The sequence below is a fragment of the Papaver somniferum genome, chromosome 1 (genome assembly GCF_003573695.1).
Source record: "Papaver somniferum cultivar HN1 chromosome 1, ASM357369v1, whole genome shotgun sequence".
Classification (NCBI taxonomy): domain Eukaryota; kingdom Viridiplantae; phylum Streptophyta; class Magnoliopsida; order Ranunculales; family Papaveraceae; genus Papaver; species Papaver somniferum.
Window position 1 is genome coordinate 51,152,171 of NC_039358.1, and position 22,124 is coordinate 51,174,294.

The window sequence follows — 22,124 nt, forward strand, 5'->3', positions numbered from 1 at the left end:
TCTTAAATAGAATACAAGCTTAAAGGGGAAATTATCCTTCCTCGTACGAGTCTTGTATACCCTATTAGTCTTTTTTGGATATACATAACCCTTTCTCTTATGGCTATCATTCTTCTTGTATTGCCCACTTCTCTCACAAACCATCTCAAAACGATTATCTGAACGTTGGGTATTTCTCACCAACACACACATGTTCTTAAGAGCCGTCTCTTTTTCCCAAGCAATTGCAACCTCTGGAGATTTTATTCCCTACATAAGGACAACAATGAGATATTATAAGGTTAATTACAAGCAATCCCCATATAAAGTTCTATAAACTAGGTGTTTGGTAACATACCAGAGGCATTTTATAGTATTCGGACGTATCCGGACCAAGCTTTGAATTTGTTGGATCAATGTATGGCACAATCTAAGGAATGAATGAAAAGAAAATTTAATTAGTTCCAAATAAAATTAAATTACTATGCCGGGTACTAGTTCCGGCATGCTCGACGACAGTACCGCCAAAACAATCAAAGTCGGAAACATGTGACGGCATTCTCGATTAATGTTCCGGCATTCCGGAATTGCACTTGAAAAAGAGGAGCTAATTTTTTACAATACCGGCATTGTATTTTCTTGAACATTAATGACGGGATTCGCAATGTCGGCATGCTCGATATGTAAGGTTCCAAGCCGGTACTCTGTGCCGGCTTTGTCCATAGTTTACAAACCACGCCGGTACCTGGTGCCGGCGTGATCGATAATTTAATTACCACGCCGGTATTTAAGTTCAAAAATCTTTAACTCCTGGATGTTTTTCTTGTGGTGCCGGCATAGTTAAGTTAGGAGTGAACCATGCCGGTTTGGATATTCCATGGAATATTCGGTGGTAGGTAAAAAGTTAACTGCGTGCCGGCATGGAATTGTTGGGTTGAAGACCACGCCGGCGGTTGATTCAAAATGGGGGATAATTTCCGTCGGCATGAAAATAGTAAGAATACCGTGTCGGTTCTGTTGGTGTCGGCGTGGTATTCATTTTACGAGTATGTCGGCACCAAGCTTTTTCAGAGAAAAAATGGTGGTTTCAAAAAAAAATAATCAAATTTTCGACCTCTTGGCAGCATTACCTGTGTGTTGGGGATGCTTGTATGTTGAACTTGTTCACTTTCTTGGGTTGGTTATTCAAAAAACACTTCATGCTCACGAAAATCATATTCCAAGGGTGTTGGTTCATCATATAATTCCAATTGTGAGTTGTTATCATTAACCGAAGATTGAAGATATGCTTCTTGTTATAGTTGAGCTAAAGATTCAGCAGCAACAATTCTCTCGTCACAATCATCTTCCATTTTCACAAAAAAAATTCAACTCAAAAATATTTTTCCCTCCTTCTACTCTCACATCACACAAATTCAAATAAAAATACACACTAATCTATCCCCCAAATACTTAAGATTTTACTAATTATTATTAACCACTAAACCTGATTAGTGAGGGCTAGATTAGGAATTAAAAAAATAATTACATAAGGGGTGACCCAGATTTGATATTTGGATCCAGTTTTTGTCATGTAGCTATATCCCACAATTAGTTTTGATATCCCTCAATCGCGCGTTCTTTTTTTCTATCCTCTGGGTAAAAATATTTGTTTAGTTTTTTCCGATCCCATTTATTTTGTTCCGTTATTAACTCTTGTACCATTGTTGGTGCCTGATCTTGTAAGTTGAGAATTTTGTGGACAATATCCGCATTAGGAATCCATCATTCCTCCCATATTTTTAATCGATGCTCCATTTTTAACTTGCCAAACAAAATTTCCCTTAATCAGTTCTAAACCTTTTTGGATGCTCGTCCAAATCCTCGACAAATTCGAAGTTCTGAAGGCTTCAAGTGGGTGTGAATTTGGGAAATACTTGGCTTTAAGAAGTTTAACCCATAATTGATTTGTTCAGTGATTAACCTATTGGCAAGTTTTGTGAGGAGAGCTATATTAAATTGATGCGGGTTTTTAATTCCTAAACCTCCTTGAGAGACAGGCTTGCTCATCTACTTGTCCAAGCTCTTATGAAACCTCCTTGTCTTTTTTTCCCTTCTTTTTTCCACCAGAAGTTTCTTTGAATTCGGTCAAGTTGATCTAGAGTTTCTTTTGGCAGAGATAGGACTTGCATTTGATAAGTTGGGTAGGCTTGAAGAATCGATTTAATCAAAACTGTCACACCCGTTTGGGATAGAATTTTGGATTTCCAGCCTTGTAGAGTGAAATAATATTTTTGAAGGAGAGGCTCAAAGTTGACTTTTTGGATTCTTATCAAAGAAAATAGGTGGATTTTTAGAATTTTTGCGATAATTTTCCCATGTTTGGGATGGATACGGGGACTAAAATGAACACTTGATTTTTGTAAATTAACCATCTGGTCAATGATTTCCCAAAAAACAGTAAAGAGTCCATTAAGTTTTTAGCTTCCCCTAGATCCGCTTTGGTGAATTTTTGCTAGTTTGAATACTAAGGATTTTTACAGATTCACAATTATCGATAAATGTATCTTAACAAAAAAACTTATATCATTAATCCAATGTATCTTAACAAAAACAAATAAAAAATGATGCCCCTAGAAATATGTTGCCAACTTTATGTCAGGGCCGGCCCTGACTTGTGCTGGCATCAGTCTCCTTTGAGGTTGTTGTTGCTGCTACTGCTGCCTCTTCCTGAAGCTTCTTTGCCCAGTACTCCTCTAGCGGGGGGCCAAATATCGACTTACCGGAAACAACACCTATCCTGCAGAAATTAACGGTCTGATTCAGAAATTTAATCAATAATTTTTTACATTTTGGATGAACTGATGAACCCTGCAAAATAGTTGAATTGACAGCAAATCTGATTTTGAGAGTGAGCCTGTAAAATATCAACCTCAGGTCATAGGTAGTTTCATTCCCAGTCATTGTTTACCATATGAACTATATCACAGCTCACCAATACATTTTAATCCAGGTGAAGCAGACAAGTTTCTTTGGTGCATGAGATCATCACTGTCAACATTTATTAAGTGAAAATTTATAACTTACTGCTACTTGCACCATCAAAGAAACAGCTGCACAGTTTAAAGATGTTACTTGGTTGTACATAAGTTTTCGTTTGATAGTTGTCAAATTTACTGTAAAACATATAAAATCAGATGGATCACACCACTAGCCTTGCTTGTTCATCACAAAGAAGGAACCTGAACTATGGGATGGAAAGCTACACAGTTTTACAGGAGATATTCATTTCTGTAGTGCAGGCTGTATCTTCTCATAATGCAGTATAAGTAAAATACCAAAAATTACATAAGTAAACTATCACACAAGAGTCCAAGACACGCCTGGATAGACTCAAATTGGGGAGTTAGAGATGTATGAGCTCTTGAATTAGGTGACAACATCACAATACATATTGTTAGTCTAGTCATTAAAAGGATCACTACACTAATGCAACAAAAAGTTAACTCTCTTGGATGAAATTTTGTCTTATAGGAAATTAAAGGTAGAAGTTATTAGCAACCATCCCGGTTCAGGTTTAGCTTCATGGTCAGACAATCATCATTTTTGAACTTCAAGTAAGCCAAAATACTCAGATTCTCACATCGGTTGGTTAGCCATGATAATCTAAGAAGTTGATGAATAAAATAGATCAAAAAATGATTCGATAATCTTACAAAGTAATGCAAAGAAGACATTCTGCTGAATCAAAACAAAATTTTGTCAACACAATGCCAACCTAAAACTAGCACTCTCGGCGAGGTGGGTAACACTAAGTAATGGGAGCAGCAAATATGTTTTCAATATAATCAATCCCTACAATGACAAACAAACAAAAAAGATGATAATTCATCTATCTTATCCACACATTAGTTGCTTCCTCTTATTTTTCTTCTTTAGTGATCCCACCACCAATTTCACAAAGTTTATCCCAAACATTCTTAGGAACAGGAACAACTGACAATCTAGGTTGCTTGAACAACACAAACCCTTCTAAACCTTCTTCCACTTTCATCTCTTTTAGGTCAACAGGTTTATTCATCTCACCAACTTTTTTAACATCTACAGCTCCTTGTTTGTCTTCAACCTTATCTGTAAAATACCATTCTTTGATCACAGATACAACACCCACGATTCTACGAGCTTTATTACCTGAATGATAGAAGAAACAAAGATCACCTACTTTCATTGATTTCATATACTTTTGTGCTTGTTTATTTTTCACTCCATCCCATTTTGATATTCCTCCATTTGCCGATTGATCTTCCCACGACCATTCTCCTGGTTCTGTCTTTAATAACCAGAACTGCTTTTCCCTCTCCTCTTCTTCACCCATCTCTCCCTCTCTTGTTTGATAAGCTGCTGCACAATATTTGACTCTTCCTCTACTCTGAAAATAAGCTTTAGGTCTGTCTTGAGTAATTTTCTCTCCGAGGCGGGAATTTGGGGATTTCACCACCAAATTTAAGTTGGGAATCACCAGAGTCTTATATTGACCTAATGGCATGTTGGTCTTGAAAGTGGGCCTAATAAGAATTGGTGTCATACAACAAGAAGATCAACAATTCCGCTAAAAATTTATCAAAAATAGGTAATTGGTAGGAAAAGCAAAGGTTTTCCATCCACTGTCTTCGGGATAACCGTTCCGCAAATGTGTTTTCCAAACTGAAGTGTGTATGATTAATATTCTCAAACTGCGCATTTATGGTCTATGTTCTTGTAAATACTGTGAGGCTCGACTTAAATTGCAAGCCTTGCAATCTTCCTAATCAGTTCCATTTAACCAAAACTCAACTCTCTAGTGTATCCCCCTAAAAGAAACTTTTGACCCTGCAAAATGAGGAAACGAGCACCAACTTTTATGTATAAGCTTGACTGGTTTGTTGTTTGCATAACAAGAATTAACAAAACTCTAGATCCCATAATCTGCCAAATCCAAGTAAACATATGTCGGTATAACACATCTAAATATCAGCATCCCTTAACATACCTCAAACAACTGACCTAGAACTCTTTAACAGAACGCCATAGAAATTTTCTAACAACATTAGTACATAAGACGCGAGACATTTCAATTTGCTAACCCATTCCTCGACATTATCACCTAAATCTCAAAGAGTCAGCTGTAATTGGCAACTATTGGACATTCCAAGTATAGCCTATTTGCTGTAGTACTACACAAATCTTTGAAAATTAATCCATTAGAGATTAGGGATTACTGGATTAGAGACTATGCATTTCCCTTAATGACGCTGCTAGCATTAATCGAGTTGAGATTATCGTAATACTACAACAAAATGGTTGTAGAGAGTTCCTTAGCAATCAAAAACTTATGTCAGCAGTAGTCTAGTGCCGCAAACTGTAGAATAAACTCAGTACTTGCAGTGTACCGTAACCATTCAGCTAGGGAAACACATTGTTCTTCTTGTTTTTATATTACTTGAGATCAACAGAAAGGGCATATCATTTTGATTGTACACTAACCTAGTTAAGATCTACCATCATAGCATCATTCTTAGAATAAGCTCTCCCAGTAAAACAAGAAAACATTAACAGTCAAATTCCTCCAAACTAACTTGGCAAACATATCGACATCTAGTTCTCAATCAATAGATGCCTTAAGTTTTAACCTAAAGTGTGAGGATTTGATATCAAAGCAGCTCAATCAAACAAGAAAAACTTTAATATGTTTAACAGAATAGAAAAAATAGAAAATAGAGAGAGGAGGAGTAACTCACACAACAGCTCCTGCTATGAGTGGTAGCGAACGAAGATTTCTTCTGCCAAACATTTTCACAAATCGTCTTTCTTTCTCTGGAGTTTAGCTTACACCACCAAGCAGCACCGACCGAACAAACAGAAATCTTGCACCGAGAGGATGATTGAGTGACCAATTTTGGTTAATTAATTATCAGTCGGAGATCCTTTTTCTGGATTTGCAGAACAAGAGATCGATTGTCGTACTCCAAATTAGAAGAATCAACTGAACTTTCTCTTGTAAGACGTGGCGGTCATAACTTTATGGGCCAAAACCTATAAGTCTTCCCTTTCGGCCCGTAATCGGAACAATATGGTATGTAGCCGGCCCTCCTTTTTTGTCATGGAAAATCCTCTTTTTTCGATAGAGTGTACTGTAGACCTTACACCATGAAAATATGGCTGTCAAACCAAGTCATTCATCACTAGCATATGAGTCCAGTGCCTTAAAATTGACAAAAAAGAAGAAAAAAGATGCCATAGAATTAGAATTTGGCGAAATTTTGCGCAAATGACAGCAATAACACCTTGCATTTTACTATAATTTGCGTTTTTGCTTTTGGCCTCCGTAATGGAGCTTACACTTTGGAACAGGTGCTGCTTTTGTTTTCTTGAATCAATTGCGAGTGTTTATCCAGACCCTATGTCCAAACAAACCTTACTAACAACCAGGAATTAGTACTAGTTGTAAATTAAGAAATAACAATCAAGAAATTGGGAGAAATCGGATATGTTTTCAAGATAATCAGATCCCCAAATATGACATAAAATAAAACCCAAAATATCCAAAGATTATCTAATCATCTTACTTATCTACACAGAAGCTTCTTTTGAATCTTCTCCCTCTTCATCTTCTTCCTCTTCCTTGTTGAACCCACCCCCAATTTCACAAAGTTTATCCCAAATATTATCAGGAACAGGAACAACAGATAACCTGGGTTGCTTAAACAACACAAACCCTTTCAATCCATCTTCACCTTTCATCTCTTTTAAATCAACAGGTCTATTCATCTCACCAACTTCTTTAACATCTACAGCTCCTTCCTTTTCATCATCATCAGTAAAATACCATTCTTTGATTACAGATACAACACCAACGATTCTACGGGATTTATTACCTGAATGATAAAAGAAACATAAATCACCTAGTTTCATCGATTTCATATACTTTTGTGCTTGTTTATTTTTCACTCCATCCCATTTTGATCTTCCTTCGTTTGCTCTTTGATCTTCCCATGACCATTCTCCTGGTTCTGTTTTCAGCAACCAGTACTGCTTTTCTTCTTCTCCTTCACTCATCTCTGGTTTGGTATTTGGGTATATTGATTTAATTTTTAAGCTGCTCAGGATTTATCTCTTCCTCTTCTCAGCTGTATATACACCTTTTAGCCTTAGCCCTAAAGGTCTCTCTTTAGTACTTTTCAAGCGGGAACTTGGGGATTTCCCCGCCAAATTTTAGTTGGACCTTGACCTTTGACTAAATAGGTCTTGAAAGTGTGGACCTAGGGTCCTAAATCTTCTAGCTGGAGATGAATGAGTTGTTGATATGAATCACTTCTCCTGCCATATAAATGTTTGATAAGCTTTAGGCTGAGGGTTATGTTGTGTTAGGCACTAGGCGAGGCGAGCGCCCCCAGGAAAAAAACTTTCTTCGCAGTTTCTGCGCCTAGGACGTCTCTAGGCGCTCGCCTTTCACAACATAGCTTGAGGGTGCTTCATTCAAGACTAGACATTTACTAGCATTGTGAGACTGCATAAATATTTTCTTCTGATTCTTTTTTTTTTTGCCAAGAATATTTTCTTTTTTTTTGCATAAATATTTTCTTCTGATTCACAAAGTAATTTATGGCATTTTTCAGGAAATTTACAAATACAAAGACGCTGCAAAGACAATATCCCTTTTAATCTTAGTAACAGCTTCTTGAAACTTGGCTTCAAGTTGGGTATCACCTACAGATTTTGCTGCCTCTGTTAGCTGCTGAAGAACTTCCTCCAGTCTCCTGATTGCCCTGATCAAACTACCCTCAAAAACCTGTGCGATTTCCATTATTTCATAGAATTTGGACCCTTTTGCCCATGCATATACGACCTCCATAATATCGGGTCTGAAGGAATTTACAAAACCTTCTATGTCAATTGGGACCTGTTGTAAAAAGAGAACGATACAGCAACATTTATCAGATACTCTTCTACAAAGTGAAAAATGCAAGTGCACAAACTTCATAGTCATAAAGCTAAGTAAATGATCTTTCACATAGACAAGAAAGCTTAAACTCAACAAACTATTGGCTCAACTCAGCCCCTTGCAAGTTACAAGAGAGAGACATGTGATATAAGCTGACGATTAGAAGGCTCCTTTGTTAGAAATTTTCATTAATTACCACTTGATTTAAGGTATATGATCAAAAGAAAATGAGGGGTATCAGTTCCATGCGTACCTTGCAATTAAGCTGAGCGTTGGCAACAGTTCTTGCTGTCTCTTGCAGCTCAGTGAACAACAGGCCAAGCCCTTCCCTGGGTTTCTGGGCATCCTGAAGTTTCTCCTTCCACACAAAACACGACAGCAAAGAAATCATCTCCTCGACAGTAGCTCTGTTGAACACACCCTTAAACATGAGCTCTGTCAGTGTCAGCTCATCAGCACTGGTAATCTCAAAAGCAACCTTCCCCTTCAACTCCACAACACCAGCTCGTGTAACATACCTGCAAAAAGGGTATCATCTTAAATATCTCTTGCGGAGAATTTAAGCTAGAAAGCCTAGAATAGATATTAAATGCTCTACGGATACTTCAGCAGTTCCGAATACTTTAATGATTAAGAAAAACGTACTCGATCAGCAAGGATTATAAGCTGAAAGTTAAGAAGCTTACAAAAGTACTGAGACACTTTTTACATCAATATTGTATTAAGGTGAAAGATATGAGTCCGGCTGATAAAATAAAGTATAAAAGCTCCAATAACCATCAGGATAATCACTTCCCTCTGCCAAGTATGAAACAGTTGGAACAAGTTCAACACTGAACTAGTAGGTTTATGCTATATAATACCCGTGGACATGGCTCGTTAAAAAGCCTCAATGGCAGTAAACGGTAAACCTGCCTAAATAAACTTTCCTTAATGTTCACATGCTAGTAGAAGGTACAGAAGTATCCTTACTTTAGACTCCGAAGAACTCGCATTCGTGCCTTGAGTTCATCTTTAAAAGCCAATGCTTTAGAGAAACTCACATTATTCCTGATCAGCGTGATCTTTGCTTCCAATTCTTTCTTCAACTGAAAGACCTTTAGCTTTTCTTCACTAGGCAGAGACATTGCAACTTCATGCTTGCCGAATTGGCTCTCTAGATTCTCCATCCGGGAAACAAACTTGTTGTAATATTTATGCCGGACCTGCAGAATACCCAAGAAGTTGCGATGATGACTAAATTAGAAGAAAAATGATCGTAAATGCAAATAAGGATGTTTTTACCTTCATGTTCTCCATGGGATCCAGGAGGAGAGGTCCTCCAGAAACATATTCACAAACCATTTTCAAAGCATCTTCTCGAGCTGCCAACGGCAACAGATCTTTTGGTATGGGCAAACAATGACTGCTAAGTGCATTAATCTGCAAGATGAAACGAACAAAATAAGAATTTATAATTGGAAATTTAATAATTATCCCTGTGCATAAGCAAATCTTCTGACATTTAATATTGAGACAATCCTGTTACTGAGTATATTCTTTTTTACAGAAAATGGCTGGATAACACTAAACGAGAAAAAGGTAAATATGTGAAAGGGAACTTTGCCTGGGATAGAGGCACAGAAACCACAACTGGCTCTCCCCGCTGTTTCAATGGGACGATCTTTATTGATTTTTTCCCATCTCCATCCTTGGTAACAACACCATTCGTAAGAACATGTACTTCGTAGTTTGCATCCTCGGGCTTCCTCCTAGAATCATCTGGAAGGCCAAATCAAGAAATTCACTTATTAGCATGTAATATACACAGTTTAAATTGGAGGCACAAAGCGTATGACCTCTTTCTCACCTTCAAAGTTGATTATCACTCCCCAGGTATCTTGGTCCTCATTGGAGAAAGATGGGATCTTATTATCACCTCTTGTACATTGGATACAAACAGGCCTGTCAGGCTTTAAAAAGGGTAAACAGTATTTTGGACAGAAAACGATATCATTAATATCCTTCTTCAGCTTTTGGTACTGCTCTAAAAGATTGCAGTAATTCAACAAACTCTCTTCTTCTTCGATGATAATTGAATCTTTCTCTCCTTTTAGTTTTTTCGCTTGGTTCTGCAAAAAGAAGAACCTCAACAATATTAATACAAAGCCTAGCAAAAAAAAAAAAAAAAGATAACCACTTACAAAACTAGACCAAAGTCACTGACCTTAAGATCAGGAATGGCGCGGTCAGACTGAAATTGATAAAATGAATTTTTAAGCAGATCCACAGGATTGGCATCTTCACGCCGCATTTGATTCAAGAGCATATTGTAACTGAGATGGAAGGCACTGTACAATACGAAATATGTGAAGATGTGAAACAAAAGTAGTTCCAAATTATGATAAACGAAGTCACAGCCTGATAACTGTGAGCCACTAGAAGGCAGTAACAACCTTTTCTGGAGGTGGAAGTAGAACTATAAAACCAAGAAAGTAATATTGACAACAACAGTTCAGTATAGATTCAACAGACTTTCCTTGTTTGATGATATACCTGTTCAAACAATCTGCACTTCCCTTCAGCATCATTTTTGCTGTAGATGGTTCCAGTTTCTCATCAATCATGAGAATACATATCCCGCGCTCATCAATTCCTCGACGGCCAGCACGACCACTCATCTGTATATACTCTCCACCGGATATCCATCTGAACTTATCCCCATCAAACTTCCGCACATTTGTGAATACCACAGTTTTTGCAGGCATGTTTAGCCCTATGCTGAATGTCTCTGTAGCAAACAAACACTACAAACAAAAAATATTCCAACCATCAGCAACAGAAGTATACATGGTTAAATAAAAACAACCTAGAGAAAACATACGTGATAGGTAAATTGCCGAACTGTAACCCTTAGGCATCACTACCTGTATCTATCAAGTATGAATGATCCTAATGATAAGGGAATTTTCAAGAAGTTAAATCATGTTGTGCTTGACAAGTGAACGGAAGCTTGCCTCAAAAATACTTTACATCCAACCATAAAATAGAGTAATATAGAGTCCAAATTTGCAAAAACCAGAGTTGTGGAAGTAAATTTAGAAACATAATAAACCTACTCGGGTCAAGCTACCTTCATGAGTAATATTCAGACAAGAAGAACATATTCAGATGAATGACGAAAAACAGTAACATGTCTTAGAGAAGGGAAACTGAAGCCATCCTTTTGGGGACAAATGTTGAAGGTATATATACCAGGCATTTCTGTTGAATGGTTTAACATTTTTATGTGCCTTTTATAGTTTAATCAGACATAGTGATAGTAGATACTACAATATAAATTATGGACTACTAGTAGGCCCCTATAGAATACAGTTTACATTATACAATGGTTATGACTACATGCTCCCAACCTTGATCAGACCTTCTTGAAAGAGTATCTCTATTACTTCTTTCAATATAGGTAGCAAGCCAGAATGATGCACACCTATTCCCCGCTTCAACAAAGGTAACATGTTTGAGACCTGTAAATAGCCAGAAAAACGGAGATCATTGACGCGTAAAGGTTTTAAAAAGTGGATAGAATATGGTAATCATATAATCATTATCTCACTCATTTGCTATTGCAATCACATTTAACAGATTACGGGAACACAAATTTTGAAAAGTTTTACCATATATAAAAAAGAAAAAGGACCATCATATTGAAGTCCTCTTTCCTAATAAGCTAAGCACTGCTACTCAGTAGATTTCCCATTAAATGACATCATATTTAAAAATATCTCTTATCAACCACAATAGCCAGTAAATTCTTGAGTCATTAACAACCATTAGCTCCATAAACTTTAGTTTGATAGCATGGCATCCACTAGAGCCACTGGTTCAGCTCTTAAAAGGTGACAATAATTTGGAACAGACGCATATATATGTGAATTGTGAGCTATGATAAAGAGAAAACACAATGAGTAACATTTGATGCCAACTCAAGCAAGAGAGGCCTTTCAAAGTGTAGATCCAAAAACTATACATTGAGAAGACTGTATTTCAATTCAGAATAAGAGATATAACGGAGATGAAAAAGTGCCTTGCCTGAGGAAGCTTTTTATCGTCGTCCGAGAGTAAGTCCATGGCATTCCAAAAAATCTCTTCTATATTCGCTTTCTCAACATCGGTACTTAGGTCCATCTTTGACATCTAAAGTACCCAACAGAAACACAAAAACAAAAGATCCCATGAAAACATAAACAGAAAATAAAAAACTAAACAAAAATGGCCAAGAGTAAGTAGCACAAGCACAACTAGACTGAACAAGTAATGTTGCTGCTGGAAGCACCGAGTAAGTACATTAATATGAGAGGTATGAAAACAAAAAGCAAAGTTACCATCATAGCGAGGGACTCACACTCCCTTTTGCTAAAACTGAAAATTATAGCAGGATCATACTGGCGTTGTTTTATCATCTTCACCAACTTGAAGATATCACTCTCTGCTCCTGATTTACATGCCACTAACTCTTTCTGCCATATCCCATTCCTCTTCTTTCTATTATCTCCTTCACCATCAGGACTAATTGCATTCAAGGCTTTCTGAAAGCTATCTTCCCGAAATTTACCCTTGTCATCCACAACCAAGTATAAACCCTCCCCTCCAGAAGGAAACACATAATGCTGAAGTGGTGTAGGACGATAATCCGTGTAAACAACATGGCATGGTTGTCGATGAACCTTTGCAACCCAATCCGCAAACTCCTTGGCATTAGGCACAGTTGCAGAGAGAAACCCAAAGCGCGAGTTCTTGGGTGCCATTACAACACTCTCTTCCCAAACAACACCCCTTTCTCTATCTCTCATATAATGTACTTCGTCAAATATCACCCATGCCACTTCCCTCGTAATTTCAGATCCCTTATATTGCATACTACGCCAAATTTCAGTTGTCATAACCTAGGAAATTCCAATAAAAATAGAAAATTCAGTTTTTAACACCCTAACTTTGAACAATAAAATAAAAAATAATATGTTATAGGAAGGAAAAAAAAACTCACCAAACAAGAAGCATTAGGATCAATAGTGACATCTCCAGTCATTAAGCCAACATCAGAGAATTCTTGTTTGAATTCTCTATACTTTTGATTGCTAAGTGCTTTAATTGGAGAAGTATAGATAACACGCTGTTTATCTCTCAAAGACATAGCAATTGCATACAGAGCTACAACAGTTTTACCAGCTGAAGTATGAGCTGATACCATCACTGATTCTCCATGTTCTAAACATTGTATTGCTTCTGATTGAAATGGATCAAGACTAAACGGGTATTTCTTTGCTGGTTTATTATCATATGAAGGACGAGGAAGAGGAGAAGGCGTATATCCTTCTGGATACGATACCTCGTGAATACAAGCTGCTACTTCTGAATTATCTTCTTCGCCAATTCGAGATTTCTGTTTCTTTTGTTCGTCACTGACTACTTCTTCTCCACCTTCTGGTTTTCTCTTCAAAGACCCATTCATGCAGCGGCGAGAATTCAATTCAAAGTTCTTGTTTTCCTTATGAATAAGCAAAAACCCCAATTTTTGATTTCTAATCCCAGTTGGGGTTTTCGTCAGCTTGGGGTTTTGGGTTTTGGGTAGTGTTATGAGCCCATGGATAATTCATCTCATCTCATCCACCGGTGAGGATGTTAAACGTTACCATCCAAACAACGCCCAGAAAGGAATATTTAGCTGACAATTAAGAAAAAAGAAACTGGGAGAAATCAAATATGCTTTTGAATTTAATCAAATCTCTGGAATACCAAACAAAAACCAAAATATAATCAAAAGTCGCAAGATGATCTAAATTGTCTACACAACAGCTTCCTCTGAATCTTCTCCGTCTTCCTCTTCTTCTTCTTCCTTAGTGAATCCACCCCAATTTCACAAATTTTATCCCAAATATTCTCAGGAACAGGAACAACAGATAACCTAGGTTGTTTAAATAATACAAACCCTTTCAATCCATCTTCACCTTTCATCTCTTTTAAATCGACAGGTCTATTCATCTCACCAACTTCTTTAACATCTATGCTCCTTCTTTCTCTTCTTCATCAGTAAAATACCATTCTTTGATTACAGATACAACACCAACGATTCTTCGAGATTTGTTACCTGAATGATAAAAGAAACAAAGATCACCTAGTTTCATTGATTGCATATACTTTTGTGCTTGTTTATTTTTAACTCCATCCCATTTTGATATTCCTTCGTTTGCTGATTGATCTTCCCATGACCATTCTCCTGGTTCTGTCTTTAGTAACCAGTACTGCTTTTCCTTCTCTTCTCCTTCACTATCTCTTCCTCACTGGTTTGGTGTTCGGGTATGGAGCTGCGCAGGATTTATCTCTTCCTCTTCTGAGTCTTCTCGTTATGTTTAAGCTTTAGGTGCTTTTTGTTCGAGGAGGGAATTTGGGAATTTCCCCGCCAAACTTTACATTGGACCATGACCATTGACTAAATGGGTCTTAAAGTGGGTGGATACTATTAAAATCGGTAAAACTGGCTTTTTCGATTGCATATTATGGAATTTGCCTAAAATTTAAACATCATTTCCCATCAAAATAGATTCCTTCTTAGTTTTTTTATTATTTCCGGGTCATTGGTTTCAAACAGGATATTTTCCAGGTGTATATGAACTACTCTTGAAAGCGTTCTGGAACTAGAAAACGACCTTTAAGTGTTGATAAACCTTAAAATCTTGGTTGAAAACTGAGGACCATGTGACATACTGACATCGTTGGCCCTTTTCCCATCCAAATACTCTCCTCTTAAGTTGTTTACGAAACTTAAAGTGCTGTAACGCCCAATATTTGCCATAATTACTATTAAAATCGGTAAAAATGGCTTTTCGATTGCATATATTATGGAATTTGCCTAAAATATATACACCATTTCCTATCAAAATAGACCGCTCCTTAGTTTTTTTACTAATGTCGGGTCATTGGTTTCGAAAAGGATATTTTCTTAGTATATATGAACTACCCTTGAAAGCGCCCTGGAACTAGAAAACGATCTTTAAGAGCTGATAAACCTTAAAATCTTGGTTGAAAAGTGAGTACCATGTGACGTTCTGAGATCGTTGGCCCTTTTCCCATCAAAATACTCTCCTCTTGAGTTTTTTACGAAACTCAAAATGTTGTAACGCTCAATATTTGGCGTAGTTACTATTAAAATCGGTAAAACTGTCTTTTCGATTGCATATATTATGGAATTTGCCTAAAATCTAAACACCATTTCCCATCAAAATAGACCCCTCCTTAGTTTTTTTACTAATCCCTGGTCATTGGTTTCAACACAAAAATAAATTTGGAGGAAGCAAAAAATCTTCTAGATATTTTATTAAGATTCGAAAATATTACTGGGCAGATGGTTAAATTTCAAAAATCTGGGATCTATTTAGCCCACGCATTCATCCTAAACACGGAAAAATCGGAGCAAAAATCTTTAAAGTACCGTTAATGACAAAAAATGATAGATATATGGGCATACCTCTTTTCTTCAATAAGAACAGGAAAGAGAATTTTGAACCTCTCCTCCAAAAATAATATGTTAGGCTTCAAGGATGGAAATCTAAACTCCTTTCTCAGGCAGGTAGTAGAACATTGCTAATAAAAAAAAATTCTCCAAGCTTACCCCTACATATAAACTGCAAATCCTTACATTACCAAAGAATATTCTTGATCAAATGGATAGAATCCAAAGAGGCTTCTGGTGAAATAAGGACAAGGCCAAGAGCATAGGAGGATAGATTAGAGCTTGGACCAATATGTACAAACCTATTTTTCAAGGCGGACTAGGAATTAAAAATCCACACCAGTTCAATATAGCTCTCCTCACAAAAATTGCCAATAGGCTAATCACAGACCGTGATCAACTTTAGGTCCAACTTCTAGCAGCTAAATACTTCTCAAACTCCCACCCTCTAGATTTTTCAAGAACATCTTATCTTTCCTGGATTTGGACGAGTATACAAAAAGGTCTAAGCCTAATTAAGGGTAATTTTGCATGGCAAGTAAAAAACGCAGCTTCTACAAAAATTTGGGAGGACCAATGGATACCTAATGCTGACATAATTACCCAACCAACCAATATTTAAGAACCGACACCAAAAATGGTGTAGGAGCTGATAACATAAGAAAATACATGGGATTAAGAAAAACTGAACAAATACTTTCATCCAGATGTTAGAGCAAAAATTCAAGCAATAACGTCGAAGATACAAGAACAAGACTAAATCAGATGGAAGCATCATCAGTCAGAAAATTTCACTGCAAATAATATCTACAACTTTCTAGTAAAACCAAGATCAAGAATGATTTGAAGAATTTTCCTTGGAAAAAATATGAAAAATACAAGCAATCCCAAGAATAATATTATTTATTTGTAAATTATCGTAAAAAGCATTCCCCACTTCTTCCAGGCTTGGAGCCCATAATTCATCTATAGACCCTTATTGTCAGATGTGCAATTCTCAGGAACAGGAAACTGAACAACATATTTTAAGATATTGTACTTTTGCTAGAGCTATATGGTTCGGTTTTTTCAAGGATTTGCAGCAAAATAACTTCCTTGATTGGCGACTCAAAATATTATCATCGCTTTAATATCAAATAGGGATACAATTGAAGAGGTGAAAGATCTCAGACCTATAAGTTTAATCCATGAGGTGTATAAAATCATTTCTAAAGTCCTCACATAAATATTTAAAACTGTTTAATCTTCCATCAATTAACCTCATCAAACATCATTCATAAAGAAGAGATACATACTCGACGGGGTTTTAATAGCAAATGAACTGATTGACTCTAGAATTGGAAATGAAAAACCGGGTCTGCTTGTAAAGGTGGATTTTGAAAAGGCAATTGGGATTTTATTGATGAAATGTTCCTTCAAATGGGTTTTGGTCATAATTGGAGATGGGTTAGATGTTGCATGGAATTCGTCAAATTTTTCGTTTTTATTAATGACTCCGCAACTGTTTTTTTTTTACCAGCAAGAAAGGTATTAGCCAAGGTGATCCATTATCTCATTTTCTTTTTATTCTTGTTGGTGAAGCTCTTTCTTACGTGATAACTCGAGCTCAAGAGCAAGGTTTAATTTCTGATTTTTAAACTGCTCCTGGAGGGAGGAAGATTAGTCATCTGCAATTTACATATGACACCTTGTTATTCATTGATGTCGATCTCGAACAAGTGAAGCAACTAAGATTAATTTTTTTTTCTTTTGATCTACTTACTGGTATGAAGGTTAATTTTTCAAAAAGTTGCATTTACAGTGTTGGTTATGAAGGTGACATATATAAATCAGTTATTTTCTCTTCTTGGTTGTTGCTACGGATATTTGTCAACTACTTATTTGGGTTTGCTACTAGGAGATAAGAGCAGTTGAGTAGCTAAATGGGATAGAGTAATTAAAAAATTTATTGACAAACTCGCAGGATGGAAAAAGCCATTACTCTCAAGAGCAGGCTAGTAAGGTTACGCTTGTAGACAATATTCTCAACAGTCTCCCAACTTATTATATGTCTCTGTTAGTAATGCCTATCTCAGTGTCAAAGAATTGGAAAAGTTAATGTGTGATATTCTCTGGGATGATAAAAATCAGGGCCGACCTTGTCCTAAAGTGGCCGAAGTCCAACTTTGGGCAACACAAAAAATGGGGCGGCAAAATTGTTTTAGAATGATTTTTTAGGGACCATGGTTTTTTTGAGGGACCATGGTCTTATTAGGTCACCTTCCCTATAGTTATAAGAGGTGTCCTAGAACATTGAAATGACTAACCTATCCTTAACCTAATTTAATTTAAAACCAACACAATAACCACCTCTCTCTCTCTCTCTCTATATATATATATATATAACCACCACCTCCTCTCACCACCGCCGATTACCACCACCACCAACAACCACCGGTTACCACTACCACTACCACCACCCACCACCGCCGATTACCACCACCACCACCTCCAATTATCACCACCGATTACCACCACCACCTCCGATTACCACCACCACCACTATATATATAGCTTAATTTAAAACATTAACAAAGATTTTCTCACAAACCCATTACTTGTCATTCGTTTTTGGAACTAATCATCAAAATGAGTTGAAAATGGAAGTTCCAGAGAGGTTTAATGGAGTTTTTTTTTCAGTAAAAAGTTCGGTTATCACAAATTATTTTTTCTTAACCGAACTCAAAGTTCGGTTATTCGCAAAAAAATACTTTTAACCGAACTCCTTGTATTAGAACAATACAAGTCCATAAATTCGGTTTGTTCGCAAAATTATTAAGTTTTCTTTGTAACCGAACTCTACCTATAAGCCCAGTTCGGTTGATTCGCAAAATATGTTGAAGTTTACGAACCAATCGAACTTCTAACACTAGGTTACTTTTAACCTGAAGTTCGGTTGGGAACTTGGTTGCGTTGAAGTTTGCGAACTAACCGAACACACAAGATGTACTCAAATAAATTGTCAAGTTCAAAGTTCGGTTACCTACCATTTTATCCTAGGTAACCGAACATTGCACTGTACGACCAAAACCTCCATTAACAAGCGAGTTCGGTAACCTGCGTGTTTGGAAAACGTAACCGAACTACACTTTCAGGTGTGTTCGGTTACATGTTCTTGACATATGGTAACCGAACTACACTTTCAGATGTGTTCGGTTACATGTTGTTGACATATGGTTAACCGAACTGGCCCAAATTTACATAAAAAAATTCATTTTTTTGAAAGTTTGGAGCAATTCAACCAACATTATCTAAGTTTGAAGCATACCTGGGTACCCAAATACCCTTCCTCCAGTTGTGGTTGGCAAAATCCATCGTTTTTCATGTTTTCCTTCTTCATCTTCATCTTCTCTAACTTTACTCTCTCAATAATTCTACTTCTTTAAAAAAAAAAACTCATCTGATTTTTTAATCTCACTAATTATCTTTAACTTAATCATCTCACTAATCATTACACTAACTATTATTAACACTAGCTAATCATCACCCAAAATTAATCAAGAGGGTAATTTAGGTATTAATATAAATATCTAAATAAGGGGTGACCTAGATTTACTTCTAATGTCTTTACCCAAAATAAAACCATGGTCCCCCAAAAGAAACCATGGTCCCCAAAAAATCGTTCTTGTTTTACTTGTAGTTTTGTTACATAAGCGATTGGACGAAATTACCATTTTTTTGTGGATGTGATTTGAAATAATTAAATCATTAGCGGGGGCAACAAAATGAAAACTTTATTAATTAAAGGGGTGGGAAACAAAAAACATAAAAGATTGCTTTTCCGTAGAAGGTCGGAAGGCTGATTTGTGACCAATGGAAGGGGCATTAATTTGATTAGAAAATACTAGAAGAATTTGTAGTCCATCTGTTATTCCCATTTTGCATGCGACTTTGGATTTGCTATAATCTCCGTTATTGACCAGAGATTTTGATACAATAAAATGAAAATTTGAGCTATATCCATATATATTAGACTTTTTTCCTTCTTTTTCTTGAGCCAATATATATTAGACATTTTTCTCTAATTGTCTGCTGATGAAACTTCGATGATTTTCTACCATTTAGCCGTTGAAAAGTGTCCGTTCTGGTCAAAGTTGACTTAATCAAATATTCAAAAGGGCAATATTTTTTTATTTGCTTTGGGCAGTAATAATGCTAGGGCCAGCCCTGGTAAAGATGGAGGTCCGAAGCTAAATTTGTTGAACTATGTAGGAAGAAAAATAATGGTGGTCTTGGTATAAAAAATTTGAAGAGCATGAATAATGCGTTGTCAACTAAGTGGCTATGGAGATTTCCGACTGAGAAAAATGCACTTTGGAAAGATGTTACTTCCTTCGTTTCAAAATAATAGGCTTGTTATGTGTAAATGTACACACAAACCTGCCTATTATTTTGAAACGGATGAAGTATTATTATGAAATATGGAGTGGATACAATATAATGGCTCTCAAAATATCCTAAGTCTACTTATTGGAAATCTGTATGGTAAGGTATAATAAATTGCAAAGAAATATTAAAGAAACATATGAGATTTAAGGTAAATAACGAAGAGCAGGTACGGTTTTGGTTTGATATTTGGCTATTTAACACCACACTACATCAAGGTTCCTTACTTTGTTTTCTGCTGCCAGATCAAAGGATAAATATGTAGCCGAAGTTTGTAAATAAGAGGGTGGTATCTTAGTTTGGGATTTATTGCTTCCTAGAAGATTAAATGCAACAGCCAGAAAAGAATTAACATCTTTGCGGACATAGTTGAATGCTTTTAGTTCTAATACAACAATTGGCGATGTTATGGAATGGACTTTTTCTTCAAAGAAGAACTTCACAATGAAGTCAACTTATGATAGTCTGGTATCAGAATCTTCAGCAACTAATGTCAGTATCATTTGGCATCAAAAACTTCCACCAAAAATCCCATTCTTCTTATGGACGTTATGCCATTACAGACTGTCTACCAGATGATGCTTCACAGAAGAGGTGGATGTCCCTTTAACCTGTACTTTTTGTCATGAGGCTGAATCAACCTGCCATCTTCTACTGCATTGTTCTTTCGCAAAATAACTTTGGGCTCTTTTTCAAGAAAAGCTTAATTGGACTTTCATTATGACTAGTGATATAATTTCCACTCTTCACTCCTGGCATCGAAAACTTTCTGATAAGATGAGTGTCACATAATGGAACTTCATCCCTTCTGTTATCACGTGGAGCATTTGGCAAAAGAGGAATTCTCGAGTTTTCAATGCTAAAAATAACACCCTACCTACAATTTTTGCGAAAGCTAAATACTACTTGTTCACCTGGTCTTTGATGATTAAGAATTTTGAAAATGTAGATTATCAGACGATTATAGTGAACTGGCCTAGTCAGTTTTTTCTTTCTTCATAGTTTTCATTGGTCTAGTAGCATGTTACTAGATCTCTGCTTTTTTTTTCCTACTCTTGTAGGGTGGTTCAACCATTTTGAACCCTCTTTTTTTTTATCAATAATTCTCTATTTGTTGATAAAAAAACAATAATTAAGGGGATTATAATAGGATATACTATCGTCCATAACTAAAATGCATTCAAAAAGCATCAACTAATTAACCAAAAAAGAAATGTCAGAGGATCACATAGCGTCGCATTTGTGTATTCCAAAGAGAAAACCGATAAAATCTGAGAAGTAATGATTTTAAAATAAGTCAACTCCACTATTTTAATTGTGATTCTTCTTGAGAAATTATGTGCTCCCAAGGGACCTGAATGATATGCGCGAATACTAATTAAAGATACCATCTTTGAACATTCTGGATCTTGTTCTTCTAGGGCACCCAGAATTTCGGGGCACCCAGAATTCCGAAATTCTTCAAAAGAAAAAAAAAATTATAAATCTCCTTTGAGAAAGATATCACTAATCTTAAAACCACTTTAATAAACTCCAAAATCACAAAGAGAGGCGTGTAGCACGCAAAAAAGAGCGCAACAAGAAATAAAAATAACCCTCAAAAAGACAATATACATGAAACAACTTCTAACTATTGGCACTGCCTTCATCAATGACGTTTGTGCCGACAGTGAAAAACGGAGGTTTAACAACCACACCCAATATTTCACTTAACAATCTGTATGGACTAACTCCAATATACTTTTAAGAGAATCAACTAGACAGTCAGACTCAATCTTAAGAAAAGTATATCAAAGAGTTAAATCTCAATTTCTCAATTCAATTCGCAATCAAACAAATAGGAATTTGCGAGCCCGATTGAATATAAGAAATAACTTGGACGGTATGAAAAATTAATATCCAAGTGTCAATCAATTTAATCAACAACCAAAGGTTGGATTCACAATTGATTGAAGTTACGCACAACCTGTGATATTTTTATTATATACAAATATAATGCGGAAAAGAAATATACTTTTAAGAGAATCAACTAGACAGTCAGACTCAATCTTAAGAAAAGTATATCAAAGAGTTAAATCTCAATTTCTCAATTCAATTCGCAATCAAACAAATGGGAATTTGCGATCCCGATTGAATATAAGAAATAACTTGGACGGTATCAAAAATCAATATCCAAGTGTCAATCAATTTAATCAACTACCAAAGGTTGGATTCACAATTGATTGAACTTACGCACAACCTGTGATATTTCTATTATATAAACAAACATAATGC

At 36.2% G+C, this 22,124-nt stretch overlaps 3 protein-coding genes across 4 annotated transcripts; all 3 read right to left on the reverse strand.

Moving 5' to 3' along the window:
* Positions 1-2,477: 2,477 nt before the first annotated feature.
* On the reverse strand, positions 2,478-6,142 carry LOC113286436 (thymocyte nuclear protein 1-like). Of its 2 annotated transcripts, none has more exons than XR_003329302.1 (2): positions 5,736-6,012; positions 2,478-2,758 (listed from the first exon to the last, which is right to left on the reverse strand). XR_003329302.1 is itself a non-coding variant. In XM_026535060.1 (2 exons), the coding sequence occupies exon 2, from the start codon at positions 4,541-4,543 to the stop codon at positions 3,881-3,883; it is 663 nt and encodes a 220-aa protein (XP_026390845.1). In that variant the 5' UTR covers positions 4,544-4,827; positions 5,736-6,142; the 3' UTR covers positions 3,624-3,880. The 2 variants fall into 2 exon arrangements, 1 of the variants encoding a protein (XP_026390845.1); XM_026535060.1 differs by lacking the exon at positions 2,478-2,758 and adding an exon at positions 3,624-4,827 and having other exon boundaries at positions 5,736-6,142.
* A 166-nt stretch (positions 6,143-6,308) lies between these two features.
* On the reverse strand, positions 6,309-7,103 carry LOC113328865 (thymocyte nuclear protein 1-like). The gene has a single exon (XM_026575863.1). It carries the CDS (start codon positions 7,051-7,053, stop codon positions 6,568-6,570), a length of 486 nt encoding a protein of 161 aa, XP_026431648.1. The 5' UTR covers positions 7,054-7,103; the 3' UTR covers positions 6,309-6,567.
* Positions 7,104-7,583: 480 nt separating this feature from the next.
* LOC113328876 (DExH-box ATP-dependent RNA helicase DExH9-like) lies at positions 7,584-13,995 on the reverse strand. The gene is made up of 12 exons (XM_026575872.1): positions 12,963-13,995; positions 12,301-12,861; positions 12,008-12,112; positions 11,332-11,442; positions 10,475-10,725; positions 10,146-10,269; positions 9,789-10,050; positions 9,546-9,700; positions 9,224-9,361; positions 8,912-9,144; positions 8,193-8,457; positions 7,584-7,897 (listed from the first exon to the last, which is right to left on the reverse strand). The coding sequence occupies exons 1-12, from the start codon at positions 13,425-13,427 to the stop codon at positions 7,619-7,621; spliced, it is 2,949 nt and encodes a 982-aa protein (XP_026431657.1). The 5' UTR covers positions 13,428-13,995; the 3' UTR covers positions 7,584-7,618.
* Between the last annotated feature and the right edge of the window lie 8,129 nt (positions 13,996-22,124).

Coding starts and splice junctions, on each gene's coding strand:
- LOC113328876 (XM_026575872.1), bottom strand. CDS start 13,427: ATGAATGGGTCTTTGAAGAGAAAACCAGAAGGTGGAGAAGAAGTAGTC. Junction 10,270..10,474: donor AGTGCAGATTGTTTGAACAG/GTATATCATCAA, acceptor CGTATTGTACAG/TGCCTTCCATCTCAGTTACA. Junction 8,458..8,911: donor CGAGTTCTTCGGAGTCTAAA/GTAAGGATACTT, acceptor CCCTTTTTGCAG/GTATGTTACACGAGCTGGTG.
- LOC113328865 (XM_026575863.1), bottom strand. CDS start 7,053: ATGAGTGAAGGAGAAGAAGAAAAGCAGTACTGGTTGCTGAAAACAGAA.
- LOC113286436 (XM_026535060.1), bottom strand. CDS start 4,543: ATGACACCAATTCTTATTAGGCCCACTTTCAAGACCAACATGCCATTA.